This window comes from Hemitrygon akajei, chromosome 6 (assembly GCF_048418815.1).
Source record: "Hemitrygon akajei chromosome 6, sHemAka1.3, whole genome shotgun sequence".
In the NCBI taxonomy this organism is placed as follows: domain Eukaryota; kingdom Metazoa; phylum Chordata; class Chondrichthyes; order Myliobatiformes; family Dasyatidae; genus Hemitrygon; species Hemitrygon akajei.
Window position 1 is genome coordinate 145,397,252 of NC_133129.1, and position 19,322 is coordinate 145,416,573.

General features: G+C 43.9%; 1 protein-coding gene across 3 annotated transcripts in view; it reads left to right on the forward strand.

The window, feature by feature from the left end:
• Nucleotides 1–19,322, forward strand: part of LOC140729559 (cytosolic 5'-nucleotidase 1A) — a 71,706-nt gene that overhangs the window by 40,901 nt on the left and 11,483 nt on the right. For all 3 annotated transcript variants that reach the window (XM_073049464.1, XM_073049466.1, XM_073049465.1), the window contains exons 5-6: nt 15,292–15,414; nt 16,565–16,743. In XM_073049464.1, coding sequence (XP_072905565.1) covers nt 15,292–15,414; nt 16,565–16,743 — 302 coding nt within the window. The remainder of the gene's footprint in view (nt 1–15,291; nt 15,415–16,564; nt 16,744–19,322) is intronic.

Below are 19,322 nucleotides of genomic sequence, written 5' to 3' on the forward strand. Positions count from 1 at the left end.
TCTATGCCCGACTGAGTGAATGCGGCCTGACAATCAACCTGGCCAAATGTTAGTTCGGGCTCGACACCATCAATTTCCTGGGCCACAGGATTACTAAAGACGGGGCAACCCCTCTGTCCGCCAAGGTAGACGCGGTCCGCCATTTCCCCCGACCCAACACAATCAAAGGCCTTCAGGAATTCGTGGGTATGGTGAATTTCTACCACTGCTTCCTCCCTTCAGCTGCCCTAATCATGCACCCTCTGTTCGCCCTTATGTCGGGTAAGGGCAAGGACATTACCTAGGACGAGGAGTCCGCAGCCACTTTCATTAAAACCAAAGAAGCCTTAGCAAACGCCGCGATGCTAGTGCACCCCAGAACGGACGTCCCTACTGCCCTCACAGTGGACACATCTAACACGGCAGTCGGTGGGGTGCTGGAGCAACTCATCGAGGGTCGCTGGCAACCCCTGGCATTTTTCAGCAAACACCTGCGACCGTCCGAGCTCAAATACAGTGCTTTCGACTGGGAACTGTTGGCGCTATACCTGGCAATCCGGCATTTCAGATACTTCTTAGAAGGTAGGCCCTTCACCGCGTTCACGGACCACAAACCGTTTACCTTTGCATTCACGAAAGCATCCGACCCCTGGTCGTCCTGCCAGCAGCGACATCTGTCCTACATTTCCGAATACACGACGGATGTCCGGCATGTCTCAGGAAAGGACAATGTCATGGCGGACGCCCTTTCCCGCCCTAACATCCAAGCCCTGTCCCAGGGGGTAGACTATGAAGTGCTGTCGGAGGCGCAGCAGGCAGATGAAGAGATCCCTAGGTACAGGACTGCAGTCTCTGGTTTGCAGCTCCAGGACCTCCCCATAGGCCCAGATGAGAGGACCCTACTCTGTGATGTCACCACCGGCCAACCCCGTCCCGTCGTCCCGGCAGCCTCCATTCACAACTTAGCGCACCCCTCCATCAGGACAACCATCCGGATGGTCTCCAACAGGTTTGTTTGGCACGGACTCTGCAAGCAGGTCAGTGAATGGGCCAAAACGTGCATGCAGTGCCAAACAGCCAAGGTGCAGTGGCACACCAAAGCTCTGCTGCAGAAGTTCCACCCCACCCGCCGGCGTTTCGACCACATTCATGTGGATATCGTGGGCCCCCTGCCAGTGTCGCGAGGAGCGCGGCACCTCCTGACTATCGTGGACCGGTTCACAAGATGGCCAGAGGCGGTCCCGCTCACCGACACCACCTCTGAATCTTGCGCCCGAGCAGTGATTGCCACCTGGGTATCTCACTTTGGTGTACCGGCCCACATTACCTCCGACAGAGGCGCCCAGTTCACCTCCAGCCTGTGGTCAGCTATGGCCAGCCTTTTGGGGACATGGCTGCACCACACAACTGCCTACCACCTACAGTCGAACGGACTGGTGGAGCATTTCCACTGTCACTTGAAGTTGGCTCTCATGGCCCGCCTCAAAGGGCCTAACTGGGTGGACGAGCTTCCCTGGGTCCTGCTCGGAATCCGCACGGCGCCCAAAGAAGATCTGCACACCTCGTCGGCCGAGTTGGTGTACGGCGCACCCCTGGCCATCCCGGGAGAGTTCATACCAGCCCCAAGGGGGCAAGAGGAAGAACCCACAGCAGTCCTGGGCAGACTATGCGAGAGGCTCGGCAACCTGGCCCCCATACCCACTTCGCAGCATGGGCAGAACCCGACCTGCGTACCCAAAGAGCTGCAAAACTGTAAGTTTGTTTTTGTACGATGGGGCAGACATCGGGCACCACTACAGTGGCCCTATGAGGGGCCATTTACGATGATCAGAAACAACGGGTCCACATTCGTGCTGGACATTGGGGGGAAAGAGGAGATTTTCACAGTGGACGGACTCAAACCGACCCATGTGGACTTGGCGCAGCCGGTCGAGATTCCGGCACCGCAGCGCAGAGGCCGACCTCCCAAACAGAGTCCGGCCCAGACTGTGGACATTGGGGGTGTATCGCCGGTTCTGGGGGGGGGGGGGGGGTTATGTGGCGACCCACTTCCCAGAGCACTCGAACCGAGCGGCGTGCGCCGACATTGAGGCCGGTCCCAAAGAGGGCGCTAAGCCTGCTTCACCAGCAGGGGGAAAAGCCCACATGCAGGACGGGACTGTGAATACGTGCCCCCTACAGCATTCCCACCCAGGGAGGGCGGGATTAGGAAAGCTTTAAAGCGAGGCCGCCAAGTTTGAATAAACCTTTTTTTGCAACTGCAGCTCACCGACTCGGTGTCGTTATTTCAGCGCTGCGTGTAGTACGCCGCTACACCCTTTCTATTTCAATCATCGTTGCTGTCTGGTTTTGCCTACCAATCCTAGATAAGAACTCCATTCAGCAAGGATGTTGCATTAACACAATTACGAATAAAATAATGAAGTTTCCAATGCGATATTTGGAATTCATAGCTACTGAACCTCCATGCTACTTGGTATTACAGTTACTGTACTGTATGTTCTGGTTGTTAGTTGGTTACCAGCATCTGCATTTTGTACTCTAGTTTGTATAACTTCTTGTGGAAATGCATTGCAAATAGTGACGACTACTTCTTGGTTTGAACCTTACAGAAGCAATCTGAAGTATTGAATATGAAATATTTAGTAGCAGTATTTATTTTGATGGAGCTTAGGAACCTGTCTAAAATTCAACTGCAAGCAGAATCCAGGCATTTGCTTAAGATCAGTTTCACTTATCCAAACTGATTGCACTTGTGTCCTAAAAATAAGCTTATTATAAGACTTTATATTTTCGGTACATAGTGGAGTTCACAACCTTTGTGTCCCCACTTTTTTTGCAATCAATGAAAACATTTTAGAGTAGTCGCTACTGCATAGGAAATGCAGGCATCCAACGTTTAGCAACATAGAAGCATAGAAAACCTACAGCACAATACAGGCCCTTCAGCCCACAAAGCTGTGCTGAACATGTTCTTACCTTAGAACTACCTAGGCTTACCCATAGCCCTCTATTTTTATAAGCTCCATGTATCCATGCAGGAGTCTCTTAAAAGACTCTGTCATTTCCGCCTCCACCACCGCCGCTGTCAGCCCATTCCACGCATTCCCCACTCTCTGCTTTTAAAAAAAAACATCTTCTGACATCTCCTCTGTACCTACTTCCAAGCACCTTAAAACTATGCCCTCTTGTGCTAGCTATTTCAGCCCTGGGAAAAAGCCTCTGACTATCCACACGATCAATGTCTCTCATTATCTTGTACACCTCTATCAGGTCACCTCTCATCCTCTGTCTCTCCAAGGAGAAAAGGCTGAGTTCACTCAACCTTCAAGAATAATAAGAGGAAATGATGAAAAATAAAATAGCTTTTTGTGAAGCATTTTACAAAATTGCTCAGTTCTGATCGCCTCGGTACAGGAAGGACATGGAGACCATAGAAAGGGTGCAGAGGGTATTTACAAGGATGTTGCCTGGATTGGGGAGCATGCCATTTTCCCATCCAGTCCATCTGAGTTCCTGATCGGGGATGACCTCCAGAAAATTGACAGGGCATCGAGCAAAGACAATATCAGGAATTTCAAGGACAGCAGGTTAGATGCACTCTGTTTTTGGAGGTGGTTATTGCTTGAAACTTTGACGGCTTTTACGGTTAGTACGTTGATTGGTCATTGTAAATTGTCCTGTGATTAAGCTGCAATAAAATTTGGGGATTGTTGGGCAGCATGGCTCAAAGGACTGGAAGGACCTGCTTCACAATGTATCTCTAAATAAATAAAATGTTATTGACCATATCTGAAATGTTGCCCAAGTCTTACTGTGCGCACCCTTGAGCTGCTTCCTTTACTGAAGAATGAGTAATGATATTGAAGATTGTACAATCATCAGCTTGCCTCCCAACATCTCACCTCCTGATGAAAAGAAGGTCACTGATGAAGCTGCTGGCTGGGACTAAGCCTGTCCTGAGGAATACCTGCCATGATGCTCTGTCAGCACTGACAATGGCAGTCACCTTCTCTTGTGTGAGAAAGGACTCCATTCAAGCTTTTTCCTTTTGAATTCAGTTCTTTGTTCCATGCTTGGATTGAGGCTATGAAAAGGTCTAGAACCTAATGGCTCTGGCACAATCCAACTTGACATAAGTAAATAGGTTGCAGGTGAAAAAAGTGTGATTTGATATCAATGTCAATCATGCCTTCAGTTTTTAAAAAATAATTGGGTAGTAATTCACTGGTTTTGGGTTTACCTTGTTTTTTTTTGTGAACAGGCCATTCATCGCTTCTCAAATAGATGCCACTGTTGGAATTGAACACGTACAGCTTGGCTAGATGCATAGGAGACCTTTCTCATCTTTTTTTGTTTTGAAACATTTTGTTCAGTTTAATAGGTCTTTAGTACAATGACCTGCAGCTCTCTTTTAACAACTTAACTGGATCTGCAGGGCCGTTGATCTATCCATATCTATAGTCTGTACAGCGCACAACTGGTTGTGAGACTGGGATCTTACCACTTTCACCTCCTTGCCTGTCTGTGAGGGGCTGTCTTCACTGTGACCAAAAAATTGCTGAGCTAGATGGGAAAGTATCCCAGCCTCATCAGATTAAGGCAAGCAGTTTTTCAGCTCCTTAGTACTGTGGGTGCCATAGCTATCGCTGGAAGAGAGCTTGGCTCCACCATCTCCTGGATTGGGTTCAGAGGCTGCTCTAGCCAAGCCAAATGAGCCCTGGATTCAACTGGCATCATTCAGCTCAACTCATGCTTAGCGGGATCTTGGACAGTTGTACGAAGATGCAAGTGGTCCATTCCTCCACCAAACCAACAATAAATCCAACTACAGAATAGATTCAGCGTCCTGGATGAGCAAGGACCGGCTGATCTCATCTTCCATTGCTGCGGGCATCAGGGACTCACTCGCGAGTGGTGAGACAATCTCCACCAGCAGCTGCACTCTGCTGCGGACCACTAGTAGGTATGTCGCCACCTCCACTGGACCTTAAGCAAGGTAGCTTTCGGCTGCTACCCAGGCCACAATGCCACCACAGGTTCCATGATCGTCTCCCCTACCTCCAACAATGCTGAGAATTGGCGATTCCATCGTCAGGGACATCAAGTCAAAACTAAATGTGACTCTTTCTTTTCCCAGTGCTAATGTCTCTGATATAATGAGCGAACTCCATTGCCTCCTAACTGCCGACCTCTCTGTAAAAATGATCATTTTCACATTGGAAAAATGACATTGTTCAGCAACAATCTGAACAGCTCAAATGCAACTTAAGTGGTCCCTTTGAATTTCTAAAAGTCAGTGGCAAGGCCAACTCCCACACTGGGTCGCGGCTCTGGGTGTTTTCGCAGGCTCCTCAGTCTGTATGATTTGCTTCTGATGCAATGTAGAGTGCTGAGCTTTGGTTTCATTGACAACTTTCATGTATTTTGGGAATGTACCACATTTTTTAAAGCTGATGGTCTTTACATAGGGATACTGTCTGCAAACGCATTCCATTGCATTCTGGCAAACCCACGTGTATGACTATTTATCATCAATGGCACATGTGATCCATCCCTAACTACTTCCTCCACCAATTCTATAAATGTTACCATTCTAATTGAGACCATTGTCAATGCAAGGGCCCCCAGACTGAACTATCCTATTAAAGGTGTCAAGAGAAATAACCTTCTACTCTTAAAATCTATCCCCTGCTGCACCACTCTCTGTTTAAGACAGCTCTTCTAAATATGAGACCCCTTTCAAATAAGACTTTTAGCTTAAATGATTTGATTACCTCTACAGTCCTTAGTTTTATGTTCTTAACTGAGACCTAGTTAAAGCCAAATGAATACAGCCAGTTATCTGAACTGTGTCCCTCTGGCTATGACAGATTAAGTGTACCAAGGCCTAGTAGATGAGGTGGTGGGCTTGCCACCATGTTTAAAAATATTTTAGGTGCCATCTACTGTCTGTGACAAGTCAAACTAGAGTTTCTAGAAAGTATTGGGACCTAGAGGCAAAAGAAAAAAAAAATTTAAAAGTAATAGCAAGAATCCACTAATAGACCTGATGGAACCCACTGCCTGAGTGCTGCTTCTGCCCAGAACACTGGGGGATCCCCACAGCGTCACAGCGGCAGTCCGGGAGCAGCGTTAGAATCTGCGGTAAGATGCTGAACTTTAAATAACTTGAGAGACTGTTACATGGAAAAGAGCACTGCTGTCACTGCATTTGGGTTAGCGTTAGCTTCGTCACGGAGATCATCGCGCGCAGGTGCCTCTGGGAAATGGTGCAAGGTTTAAGAAGAGCTTGAGAGCATTTGGGAGGGGTCACCCAGTTTGAAAACATAGCGGTCTGTTAGAGAGCGGAGACTGTGCAGGTAGAATCCGTCTACAAAGTCCGGAGAGGCAGCCGTTTTTTCACCTAATGACTAATGGTTGTTGGAACTAATGGAACGATCAAACTGCTGCACTTGCGAAAAATAAAAGGAGGAAAAAGGAAAAGTTGTTTGGTCATTGAGTGGAATCCAGTTAAAAAACCTTCAGTCTCTTTCAAGTGGGGAAGCTGCACATGTTCAAAGAAGAAAAAGAAATCCAACTTGACAGTGAAAAAACTGGTTGACCAGGAAACTGGAGGACCAGGAAACAGAAATCTGGGAGCTTTGAGCTGGAACAGCAGGAGCAATAATCTGGAATCCTGAAAAAGGAAGAAAATCAAGTTAAGACAAAAAAAACATCAAAGCATCATTAAAAAGTTGTACTTACCTTCTCACCTGTGAACAGCCTGCAGAGGAAATCAAACATGGCTATTCAAGCTATTGGGAAATCAGTTGAGCAACTCAAGGTAGAGCGAACGACAGCAAAAAGGTTATTTTCTCGTCTGGCCAACAGTATTATCAGGACCTATGAAGACATGTCTGAAGAGGAGCACAGAGTCAGTTTCAATGAACTCACAATAGAAGCCAAGAAAGTCATGAAAGCCAATGATGATGTGGAGGCTGGATTCATTGCAGTACTGGAGGCGGAGCTGAACACAGAGGAAATAGCTGTGTTAACTGAACGGCAACCTGGCAAAGACGGCAAATGAGTGTGAGTTGAAACTAAAGGAGTTCAGAAGCCTAATCCAGGAGACTCTTTGCACCAACTTTGGAAATGTTGAATTGTTCACAACACTATGAGCAGCAGAGGATGAATGTAAAAACATCACTACTGTACAACCCGATGGCAACCGGGAGGCATATGACTTCCTGCTTAACCACCTGCAAGAACTGGTAAAGACAGTGAAGGAGGTGCATGGTCGGTGGAAACGATGGATCCTGCCAGGGGATCAGAAGGACCTTCAGAGTCACCTAAAGGGGCTCGAACTCCACATCCTCAAGTTGGTTTCCAAGAAGGCCCACTTCATACAGGCAAGGAGAAAGGATGATGCTGAAAGACTAACACCGACGGCGTTGGGCTTTTCCTGCAATTTTTCCACGCCAGCCATCAGATTGAAACCGACGGCCCTTCCCAAGTTTACTGGCAGCAAATGTGATTTTCACAGATGGAGAAAGACTGGAAGCACTCCAGAGGCAGGAAGAGCCGACTGGTTCAAGAGAAGTGAAAAAGGTTCAACTACTGGACAGTCTTGATGACAAAATCAGAAGAGACCTTCGCCTCACTACTTATAACACTACAGATGACATCTTCCGTGTTGTAGAAAACCGCTATGGAAATCGAACGTGCATTGCTATTGAAACAGTGGAAGAGTTACAGAAAATGCCAGCTGTCAGAAATCATCAGTCACGGAAAATAGTGGAATTAATTCAAGCTGTGGAGAAGGCACTTCAAGACTTGAGTGACCTTGGAGACACGGGTGCGATCAAAAATCCGCTGGTGACAAGATCAATTGAAAGTAAACTTCCAGAAACTCTCAAAAAGGAATGGCCGGTCTGTGTCGCTGACAGGAGAAATGCTGTGGCACCAGATAAGAGAGCATATATGAGCAGCTTGAACAACTGAGGGATGAAGAGCCAAGTAGAAGAGAAACCAGGGCTGAGCCAAGACATGACAGAACCAAGTCTACCAAGTCAGGCGATGACCATGCAGGGTGTGTAGTCTGCAGTGATGGAAAGCACAAAAGGAAGCTCTACTTTTGCAAACAGTTTCGAGTGCTAAAGCTACCAGAGAAAAAGGCTGCAGTAAGAAAGTTGGAGGCATGCAAGAGGTGCCTTGAGATTCATGATGACAGTTCATACTGCAAACCCACCTATCTGTGTAAAAACCAAGACTGCAAGGATGAGCGAACTCTTGAGCATCATTACAGTCTGTGCCCCAATGCTGAAATAAAGAAAAGCAGCGCAGGTCAGAAAAAAGTACAGATTCGGTCCAGAGGAAGATAAAGGCAGGAAGAAATAAACAGAGGATCAAGCGGCGTTCTTCAGCAAACTTCTACCAGAATTGGGCAAACAATTTTGTGATCTATTTTCAAACACTGCATCCAGAGCCTTCAGCGCTGTGAAAGATAAACCAGGCCTTCTGGTAGAAAGTGGATTGCAAGAGCTGCCAGTGATTATGATGCTTCTCGAGGTCGCAGCTAATGCTGGACAAAAAATCGGGACGTTAATTGACTTGGCTTCAGACACCAATTATATAACCCCCAAGGCTGCAAGCAGACTGAATCTCAGAAGTGAGGAAATCACTCTCGTTGTCCATGGAGTTGGGGGGGGGGATGAAGGTTCAGGTGGAGACAAAGCGGCACCTTCTAAAAATCAGAGTAAACACTCCCAAGGGCACTCTCGAATCACACCAATTGGTTTGTTATAGACTAGACAGCATTGCAAATGTCCACAAATATGTGACACCGAAGCAACTGCAGAAATTCTTCCCTGACATACCGCTTGATGAACCTGTGAGACTCGGAGAAATAAATTTACTCATAAGCCATAGAGAAGACTATGTGGGATGGAAGACAGCTGGAGGAGCACACCTTGATCTCTTTGAGGAGCTGTCTGTGTCGGCCCAAAGTTCAGAGGCATGAGCTTGAACGACCTGCTAATGAAAGGTCCAGATGTCCTCAACCAGATTCACACTGTCCTACTCGGATTCAGGGGCAGCGTATACGCTACTCTGGGTGACATAAAAAAGATGTACAATTCGATTTGGTTGGAAGACTGAAAAGTGCACCTGCATAGATTCCTCTGGCAAGACTCCGAGGACGAGGAGCTGGGGGGGAATATGCAATCACAAGAGTGAACATCGGAGATAAGCAGGGTGCATTGTGCAGATAGCAATGCATGAAACTGCTAACCTCCCTCCTTTCACCCACCTCAAAGAGGCGCAGGTGCTCCAACATGACAGCTACGTTGATGACATCCTCACGTCCCACAACAACCTTGACCAGCTGAAATCCATCACAGTAAATGTGGAGCAGATCCTGAAGGCCGGAGGTTTCAAGCTCAAGCCTTGGGTCTTTTCTGGGCAAAGTGGGAGGAAAGAGTGCAATGACAAGCTGGAGAAGTCCAAGGCAGAAACCATGGTCTTGCCAGACCAAATGTGTGATGATGACAACAAGGCACTTGGCCTGGGCTACATAGTAGAAGAGGACAAGCTCCATGTTGTGATTGCAATCAATTTCTCGAAGAGAAAGAAAAAAAAATGAGTCTTGGCCAAGACCTTCTACAAGAGCAAATCGGAGACCACACGCCAAACCCCTTGACACGAAGAGAACTGCTCAGCCAAGTATCAGGGCTGTATGACCCAGTTGGCCTGGTAACTCCTGCTAAGCAGAAGGGAGCTATTCTGGTACGAAGGGCGTTCCAAGAGGCAAAGGGTGAAAGGTGCCCAGTCAAAGACACATGGGACATAACACTCTCAGATGGCCTCAAGGAGGATGCAATTAAGCTCTTTGAGGAGTATGTTCAACTTAGCAAGGTAAAGTTCACCAGGGCACTGACTCCCCCAAGCTTCACTGAGGAACCCTGGGCAATCACGTTCTCTGATGGAAGCGAGCACGCCTGTGGAGCAGTGATGCACCTAAGGTGGAACTCAGACCAGGACTCGATCGTCAGGCTAGTGGAGTCTAAAGCCAAATTAACTCCCTTGGATCACAAAGGTGATGCTGTCAAATCAGAAATGTGTGGAGCAGTGTTTGCCTCACGCCTGAGAAAGTACTTTGAGCTGCATAGCTGAATCCAAGTTGGGAGGTGGTACCATTTCGTTGATAGCCAAACAGTCCTTGACTCAATACAGCGTGAAAGATACGGCTATCAAACATTCTTTGCAAATACGATCAGAAAGATTGAAAACAGCACAGGGATCCAGGACTGGCAGTGGATTCCTGGTCCGCAAAATATTGCCGATGTAATCACCAGAGGAGCCAGCCCTCAAGACCTGGATGAAAACTCAGAGTGGCAAAATGGACCAAAGTTTTTGAGTTTGCCAGTGAGTGAGTGGCCGATGAAATCAGACAAAGAACTAGCAGCCACTGCCAGGGAAAGCATCAACAAGATGCAAAAGAAGGCATTTGTTGCTGCCTTGACAAGGGCCAAGGCAAAGAAACAAGAACCAGCACAAAAACAGTACCAGGTCAAAACAGAACAATGGAGACCGCCTGCAGTGTAAGCCATCCGAAGCCTTGCGGACATCAAGCGGTTCGGTGTTCTAACTCGACTAGTCAAAACAGTTGCATGAGTCTGGAGAGCAGCAAAAAAGTTCATTGGACAAAATTAAGCCATGGACAGTCCAAAGTGGGAGGCAGTTTCTTTGGCAGGAGTCATCTCAGTAAGGGAACGAAAAGATGCTCTAAGAGACATTTTTCTAGCAGCACAAGAGGGTACAACCTTCCCAAACACCACTACAGACAAGCTGGTAGTCTACAAAAACCAAGACTATGGGCTGTTGGTTTGCGGTGGCCAAGTGCAAATATTCAAAGATGATCAAGTTGGTGTCCCCATCTTGCCCAATGATGCCTGGGTGTCCACACTGTTAACTTGGGAGGCCCACAATGAGAGTCATGACGGAGTGGCCGGAACCTTGCTCAAGATGAGAAGAAAGGCATAGGTCATAAGGGGAAGGAAAATTGCCCAAAAAGTTGTCAATGGCTGCATGCTCTGCAGGAAGGCAAAGGCAAGGAAATGTCAACAAGTAACGGGTGACTTGCCACCAGAAAGAACTGAACCTGCTGCACCATTCCAGTTTACAACGGTGGACCGCTTCGGATCCTACCAAGTAAAAGATGACATCAAGAAAAGAAAACTATGTACAAAGTAGGGAGTGATCTTTTTTTTTTAACAACATATTCATTGACTTGTGAGAATAAAATCAGGCCTATGAGGTGTTATATAGTTAAACCATTTTTCCCAGTATGAATCAAATTGTTCCAACTCATGATTAACAGATGCTGTTATCTTCTCCATTTTGTAAATGTCCATTGTAATTTCCATCCATACATTCAAAGCTGGGCTCTCCTGTGATAACCATTTCCTGGTAAGGGCCTTTTTACCAGCCACCAGCAGTATATTCATTAAATATTTATCTCTTTTCAACCATTCTTGAGGTCTATACCCAAAATATCTGGTCTTACTCTCTAAGGGTATTTCACATTTAAAGATGTCTTGTAGGGCATTATGTATCCCACTCCAATAGTCTTTGATAACGAGGCATTCCCATAGAGTTATTTAGAAAAACATATAATTCAGACAATGGTAGTAGAATCATTTTAAGTGTGTATAAGGGTTTGTCAAATCTTAAAACACATTCAACTTCATCCACTAAAAAAAAGGGAGAAGGAAGGAGGGATGATAATATCTGAGGAAAAATTGACAATAATATGGAGGTATCAATGGAAGTGTACCAGTTCACAGAAATGGAGTGAGTTCGGGTGGAAAAACTTGATAAGATATTTAATTACATCCTCTCAGAAATCCCATTATGGTAGTAACATCCCTGTTTGCTGGAGAAGTTGTGGAAATCAAAATGCAAACCATTATCATATTCTCCTTTATGAGTATATACCTCAGATAATTATTATGTGGAGATTTGTGACAAATATGATTATATGGTATATATGTACAGTATCTGAAATGCATCTTATGGAAATGTTTGCTGATAAACTTCAATAAAAAATAAATTACAAAAAAAAAAGAGTAACATTGAAAGTCTGGGGTGTGGTCTTTTGCTGCATGGCCAGCAAAGCCATCCACACAGAGTTGGTAAACACCCTATCAACCGAAGGATTCCTGATGGCCTATCAAAGGTTCACAGCAATCAGGGGACATCCAAGAAAGATCTGGTCAGATCCAGGCACCAATTTCATTGGAACAAAACCAGTCTTGGAGGAGCTGTACAGATTCTTGGACGGCCTGAACGAAGCAGCCCTGCAGGAGACCGCGGCAAAAAATGGAGCGGAGTGGATGTGGAAAATCCATCCGCTGGATTCTCCGCACAGGAATGGTGCTGCAGAAGCCGCTGTGTGCATTGTGAAGAGAGCACTCCAGAGTCTTGGGAAGGAGTCTGGGCTAAGTTACAGTGAGTTCCAGACAACTCTTCACGTAGCAGCCAACCTTGCCAATGAACACCCAATTGACGCCAGGGTACAGAGCCGGGAAGCTGCCCAATGCTCTTCTACTCGGTTGAGCGTCTCAAAGTGGGAATTTCAAAACCTTTGACTTTTCCAGCTACCCCTACAAAAGACTCCGAGCAATGCAGTCAGTGGTGACCAAGTTCTGGAGGGGCTGGAGCCAACTCGCTGGTCCTAATTTGTTTATCAGGAGCAAGTGGCATACTGCACAGAGAAACGTCACTGTTGGGGACATCCTCTGGTTAAGTGACCAAAATGCACTGAGAGGACATTTCAAGCTTGGCAGAGTCATCAAGACTAATCCAGACAGCAAAGGCATCGTGAGGGACGTCAACGTCAGGATCTTCCCAAGCTACAGTGTTCCTGTGACAAAAGCTCTGAAAGGAACAACAAGGCATCCAATCTCTGCTGGGGAAAAAAGACAGGATCCAAGCCACCATCCTTCACAGGGACATCAGGCGGCTGGTTGTCTTACTACCTGCTGAGGAACAGATGGAAAGTCAAGTCAACAATATATCGTAAGAACATCGAACTGGGACCACCAAGTTTGCCTTTGAAGCTGGCGATCTCTCCAGTGTTTTCATGGGAAGATCGAGTGGGACGTGTCAAGTCAAACTAGAGTTTCTAGAAAGTATTGGGGCCTAGAGGCAAAAGAAAATAAAATTTAAAAGCAATAGCAAGAATCCACTGATAGACCAGACAGAACCCACTGCCTGAGTGCTGCTTCTGCCCGGAACACTGGGGGGACCCCGCAGCATCACAGCGGCAGTCCGGGAGCAGCGTTGGAATCTGTGGTAAGATGCTGAACCTTAAATAACTTGAGAGACTGTTTCACGGAAAAGAGCACTGCTGTCACTGCGTTTGGGTTAGCGCTGGCTTCGTCACGGGGATCATCGCACGCAGGTGCTTCTGGGAAGTGGCGCGAGGTTTAAGAAGAGCTCAGGAACCTTTGGGAGGGGTCACCCGGTTTGAAAACATAACGGTCTATTACAGAGCGGAGACTGTGCAGGTCGAATCTGTCTACAAAGTCTGGAGAGGCAGCCAGTTTTTTCACCTAATGGCTTCTAAGTGCCTTCCAGATGCCTTCTAAACCATGGCTGTCAAACCCCTACTTTAAAAGCCAAACCTTGATGGTGAGAACTAGCTAACTACAGACCAATATCAAATCTTCACTTCTTGGTTAAGATTCTTCTGAAAGTTATTTTCAACCAACTCAGCAACTTTCTGAATGAGAACAATATTCTAGAAAAGTGTCAGCCAGGATTTGGAGCAAACCACAGCAGAGAGATGGCCCTTACCAAAATTGTCAGTGACCTTCGACTCAGTGCTGATACCTACAGTGTCTCATTTCTAATTCTTCTAGACCTAAGTGCTGCCTTCAACACAATTGACCATAACATTCTCCAGATTGCCTTGAGAACTCAGTTGGTCTCTCTGGTAGTTTCTTAAGTTGATTTCATTCATATATCTTAGAGAGAATTTTTTTTTGTCTGTCTTGGAGGCTTATTTTCTAAGAAATGCAATGTACCTTTTGGTGTTGTTCAGGGAAGCTGTCTTGGTCCCCTACTTTTCTCCTTGTACATGTTCCCCTTAGTGAACATAAATTTGATTTCCTCAGTTATGCGGTTGACACACAATTGTTTATCTCAGTTGAGCCTGATGGTGATAACACCCGATCTTCTCTGACTTCTGGTATGGCTGCAATAAACAAATGGATAAGCAATGATTTCCTAAAACTAAATGAAGAAAATACTTTGGGATGGTTCCAAACCTAAATGAGATACACTTCTTAATAAACTTGAGAACTTGGTTCCCCTTGTAAAATCAAAGGTAACTCGCCTGGATGTTATCCTTGATTCAGATTTGAATTTTAAATCTTACATAAAGAAAGTGACCAGAGCAGCATTTCTATGCTTAAGAAATATTGTCATGTTACATTTGTTTCTGTCACGTAATAATGCTGAAAACCTAATTCACTCGTTTAAGTCAAATAGATTATTACAAAACACTTTTTACTGGCCTTCCAAAGCAATTATTGAAAGAACTTCAGTGTACAAAATGCAGCTGCTAGTCTTTTAATCAAAACCAGAATGAAGGAACATATCACCCCCCCCCCCCCATGGCATTGCTTTCCTGTATCTTTTAGAATTGATTCTCTTAATTTTAAAAAAAGATTTTAATAGCTTGGGACCAGGGTACATCACAGAATCGTTTTCATTTTATAATCCTGCTCAAGCTCCCAGGCCACCTTTTCCCCAGTCTCTTAAATTTAAACAATCTCTCTCAAAAAATAATCAGCAGGTCATCTTTTTTGAACTATGCTCCTAAACTGCAGAATTTAATACCTGACTCTATAAGGGATGCAGACTCGGTTGACACTTCTAAATGTCAGCTCTAAACCTATTTATTTAACCTTGCTTTTAACTAATATCTTTTAGTTTCATGTTTATTTTTATTTTTTATTTTAGTTTCATGTTTGTACCTTTATCCCATTTTAAAGCATACTGGACTACATCATCTATATGGAAAGTGCTCTATAAATGAAGTTATTAAAATGATTATTCAATAGTATTAAAATACCAGTTCAGATATTGTACCTGGGGCTCCTGGGAATTTGAATTTGCAGCTTTATGCCTCAGATAAAGAGACAAAATGCCAACATTGAACTTACTGTGAATTTTAGCAAAGAGTAACAGAATCTTGCTCCGAAAGCTCAGATCTTGCTGGTCCTGATTACAGACTAAAATCTACCTTTTGTATTTCTTTTCTAGGTTTAGACATCAGCAAGTTTTGCTTCTTGAATGGAAAAGATCCTTCAAAATACCTGAGGTCTCAGAATGTAATGCTGTTCCTTTCAGCATGTGAAACCTCTGTTTGCAATGCTTTGAAAAGAGGTAAGTGTCTTCATTATTAAAGCTGATAAGTAGTTCAGGGAAAGTGGTTTCTTTGGGGAATTGCAGCTGAAATATTAGCTAAGGAATGGGGTGGGATCCAGTGGTGTGCTGCAGAGACTTTCTGAGCTAATGAAGCATCTGGTGAAATAATTGCACAGAAGAATGTAAGATACCTTTGTGGGTGTTGCATAGGGATTAAAAGGATTATACAATAAACTTAGAAATATTTGCAGAGCTTTAAAAGGTGTATTTAGGATAGTTATTCCCATTGAAAATAAAGGTTTACATTCATACAATACCTTTCGTATCCCTTGAGAAATATCTCATAGCACTTAACAAACAATTGAGCACTGTTGTAGTGTAAGAAATGGGACAGGCTGCTTGTATGCAGTCAGTTCCTATGAGCAATTTGTGATGATAACCAGAAAAAAAGAGAGATTTATTTTGCCAGAGAGTTGTTGAATCAGTGGAATTTGTTTGCCACAGGCAGCTGTGGAGGCCAGGTCACTGGATGCATTTAAGGCTGAGCTTGATAGATTCTTGATTAGTCAGGGTGTGAAAGGTTATGGAGAGAAAGCAGGAGAATGAGGTTGAGAAGGAAATGAATCGGCCATGATTAAATGGCAGAGCAGACTCAATGGGTTCAATGGTCTAATTTTGCTCCTATGTCTTATGGTCTTATGATCTATTTATGCATTGCTTAATGGTGCATAAACACAAGTAGGGACAGAGGAGATAATCCATTGCCTCTACCAGTGCTATGGGATGTTTTGCATCCATCTTGTAAAGCAGACAGAGCCTTGGTCCAAATGTTTTATCTGAAAGCTGACATCACGCCTTCATCTCTAGTCCAGTTGTCCTTTAATTCTCTGAAGTGGGAAATCTGTAACTTTTGGACTGAGGTATGAATGCTACCAACAAAGCCATGGCTGTCAGATAAGAATGAAGTATATCCTAGGGGAAGCGAATGGTTCTCTGCACAATCCTCTGGGGGTATGTGTTATTTCCTATAACAACAACGAGGGAATAAGAGCCAAAGCTTAATTTTAAATTTGTCATGCAAACTCAAGACAGCGGGCTCAGTTTTAATTGTGGAATGACTGTCACTAGCCTTGTATATGAATCAAAGTATATTACTGTTCTTCCGCAGGCATTCCTGCAGCACTAACGATACACCAAGAATACGCTGCATCAAAAGAGCAACTGAGGGTTGCATTTGATGGGGACTCAGTATTATTCTCAGATGAGACTGATGCTGTCTACAGGGAGAAGGGTCTGGAGGAAGTCGTCAAATATGAAAAGAACATGGAGCATGTTCCTATTGGAGAGGTAAGGTTTATATTATCCAGTCAGGAACTGATGCATGATGTGCAGCGTTTTTCCTTTGTACTTAAGCATCTCTTCAATATTCTACACTTATTTAACAAATTGTGTTTTGGGGAAACATAATCACAGTTTTCCAAACCGGGTAACTGATAGATTTGACGATTATGTTAGTAATTCAAATCACAATTTTTTTAAAAGTATGATTTCTACCTTGAATGTAGTCATTGTGTACGTAGTGTGTATCTAATTTCTGATGTGCCATCTAGACCTATTGAGAGTGGAGAAAGATGACACCTCCACAATAGCCACATTGAGTACAAGTGGACAGGGTATTACATTGAAGTTAGAATCCTTGCACTTCTTTTATAGTTCTGAGCAATAACTGAGAAATATATATTTTTCTCTGTCTCCCGGAGAGGAAAAGGGTGATAAATCATCCTGTATATATTTGATATTGTACAGCCATCCATTGAAGGGAGGAGCAGATCCTCCAAGGGTCATGTGCAAGAAAAACATAGTAGGGACATAAATGACTTGATATGCACTCCCTAATATTTATTTGAAATTGGAAAACCTGCAAATGTTTATTTTCATTTACCGTAAATTCCGGACTACAGAGCGCACCTGATTAAAAGCCACAGGCTCTAATTTTAGAAAGAAAATCAATTTTGTACTTGTACAGGCCGCACCGGATTTTAAGCCGCAGGTGTCCCACGTTGTAATATGAGATATTTACACAGAAAGATACTACACGTGAGGATTTTTTAACTTTTAATTAAATCCATATGGTAACATAAACAAATACATATTGCAAATGCATTTTTTCGAACCGTGCCTGTAACACGGCTACTTTTAAATATACATATGTATCGGTAACACACAAATTACGTTGCGTATACTTTTTTACTGAACAGTGCACGAACAACATTCCAATATCTCCTAACGACTGGTAAAAAAAATATATATACTGCAGCCTACCAGGAAAAGTTATTGATCGCCTTTAACTTAAAAGCTGCATCATATGCGTGCAGCGTTCTCGCGCGGGTGTAATGCGCTCGCCCCCTCCTTTCCGTTTATCGCAAACCGGTATTTTCCCACAAGACGCAGCGAAACCGGATGTGACGTCATAGCATTCCGGGATGTAGTACAGAAAACAAATATACTTAAAACACTTCTAACTTTAACTAGAAAATACTAACAAATGAATTACTAAGCGAAAATATTATAAACTAAATAACTGCCATAAAGGCAGCACAATGCTTTTCTTCGAGTGTTTTCCATGTTGATGAGGGTGAGTACAAATGACTGATTTACAATAATTTAATTGTGAAAGTGCGCTTGATTTATCGTACAATTTCATTGGACCTCTGTGAACTAATCAATTTTATTGGTCTACTGTTACGAGGCAAAATGTTTTTGGCGGCATGAAAAAAAACCATGCTTTAGCCTCACCGTAGTAAAGGCCGCAGTGTTCAAAGCGTGGGAAAAAAGTAGCGGCTTATAATCCGGAATCTACGGTACCGGTATTAGATTTCATTCTGAGAAAAAAATGGGGTTGTAGATATTTCCATCTAAAAAAAAAGGTAGCGTGCAGATATTCTGCCTCTCAATCTGTGTAAAAACTCAACCCATCCCTCCAAAGGAATGAAGTTTGGTGTGTTGTTTCTGAAAAGGTTATGAGGGAAGTATTGGGCTTTGCAGGCTTTGAATCCTCCTAATGTTCAAAATTTGCTTAATTTGCAAAGTGTATTGGAATCAGATAAGTGCTTAAGTTACCGGATAGGTTTCTGAAGGCTTGAATTTAGTTCCAGATACTCCAGCTTAAACCCCAACAAATTCTAGTGATTTAGAATTCAAGGATGGCGTTGATCTTGCCCTAATGCATGGCCACAATTATAAATACTATCAAGTTGATCTTGACTGAAATGGACAAGTTAATCAGTTCAAGGAGCAATATAAGATGGTTAGATTGGAATCTTCTGAAAGACCAAAGTAATACCCACAACACTAACTACAGTATATAAGCCATGTATAAGGTGGCCAGAATATGAATTGGTGTGAAATCCACATTTGACACTGGCACTATCAGTTTCATATGTGGAATTTTCTTTCTTTTAACTTCCCACCTAAAGAGTTTAGCTGTTGGCTCCTTTCTTCGGGCTCTTTAGACAATTTTGTGAGCTTTTCCAAACCCTTCTGTTTGCAAAAGCTCACAAAATTCAGTTGTCTGCCATGGGTTGAAGTGCTGGTGTCAAAAATAAATCTGTAAAACAAGCTGTTAAACAATTTCATTTAACTTCAATATTAGGAGCTCCATTACCTTTACAGCTCTCTAAAATTACAAATTTAAATCTTTACCCAGTTATTAAACAATCCTTACAGATTTGGGTTCAGTTTTGTAATTATTTTAAATTTTAAACAATTTAAGTTGTCTAGTTTTTATATCGAAACTTTTCATTTCAACCTTCAATAACTGACCCCATTTTTCTCCTATGGAGAAATAAAGGGATCTGTTCTTTTACAGATTTATTTTGTGATGGTCGATTGATGACTTTTGAAGAGTTAATTAACAAATATTCTCT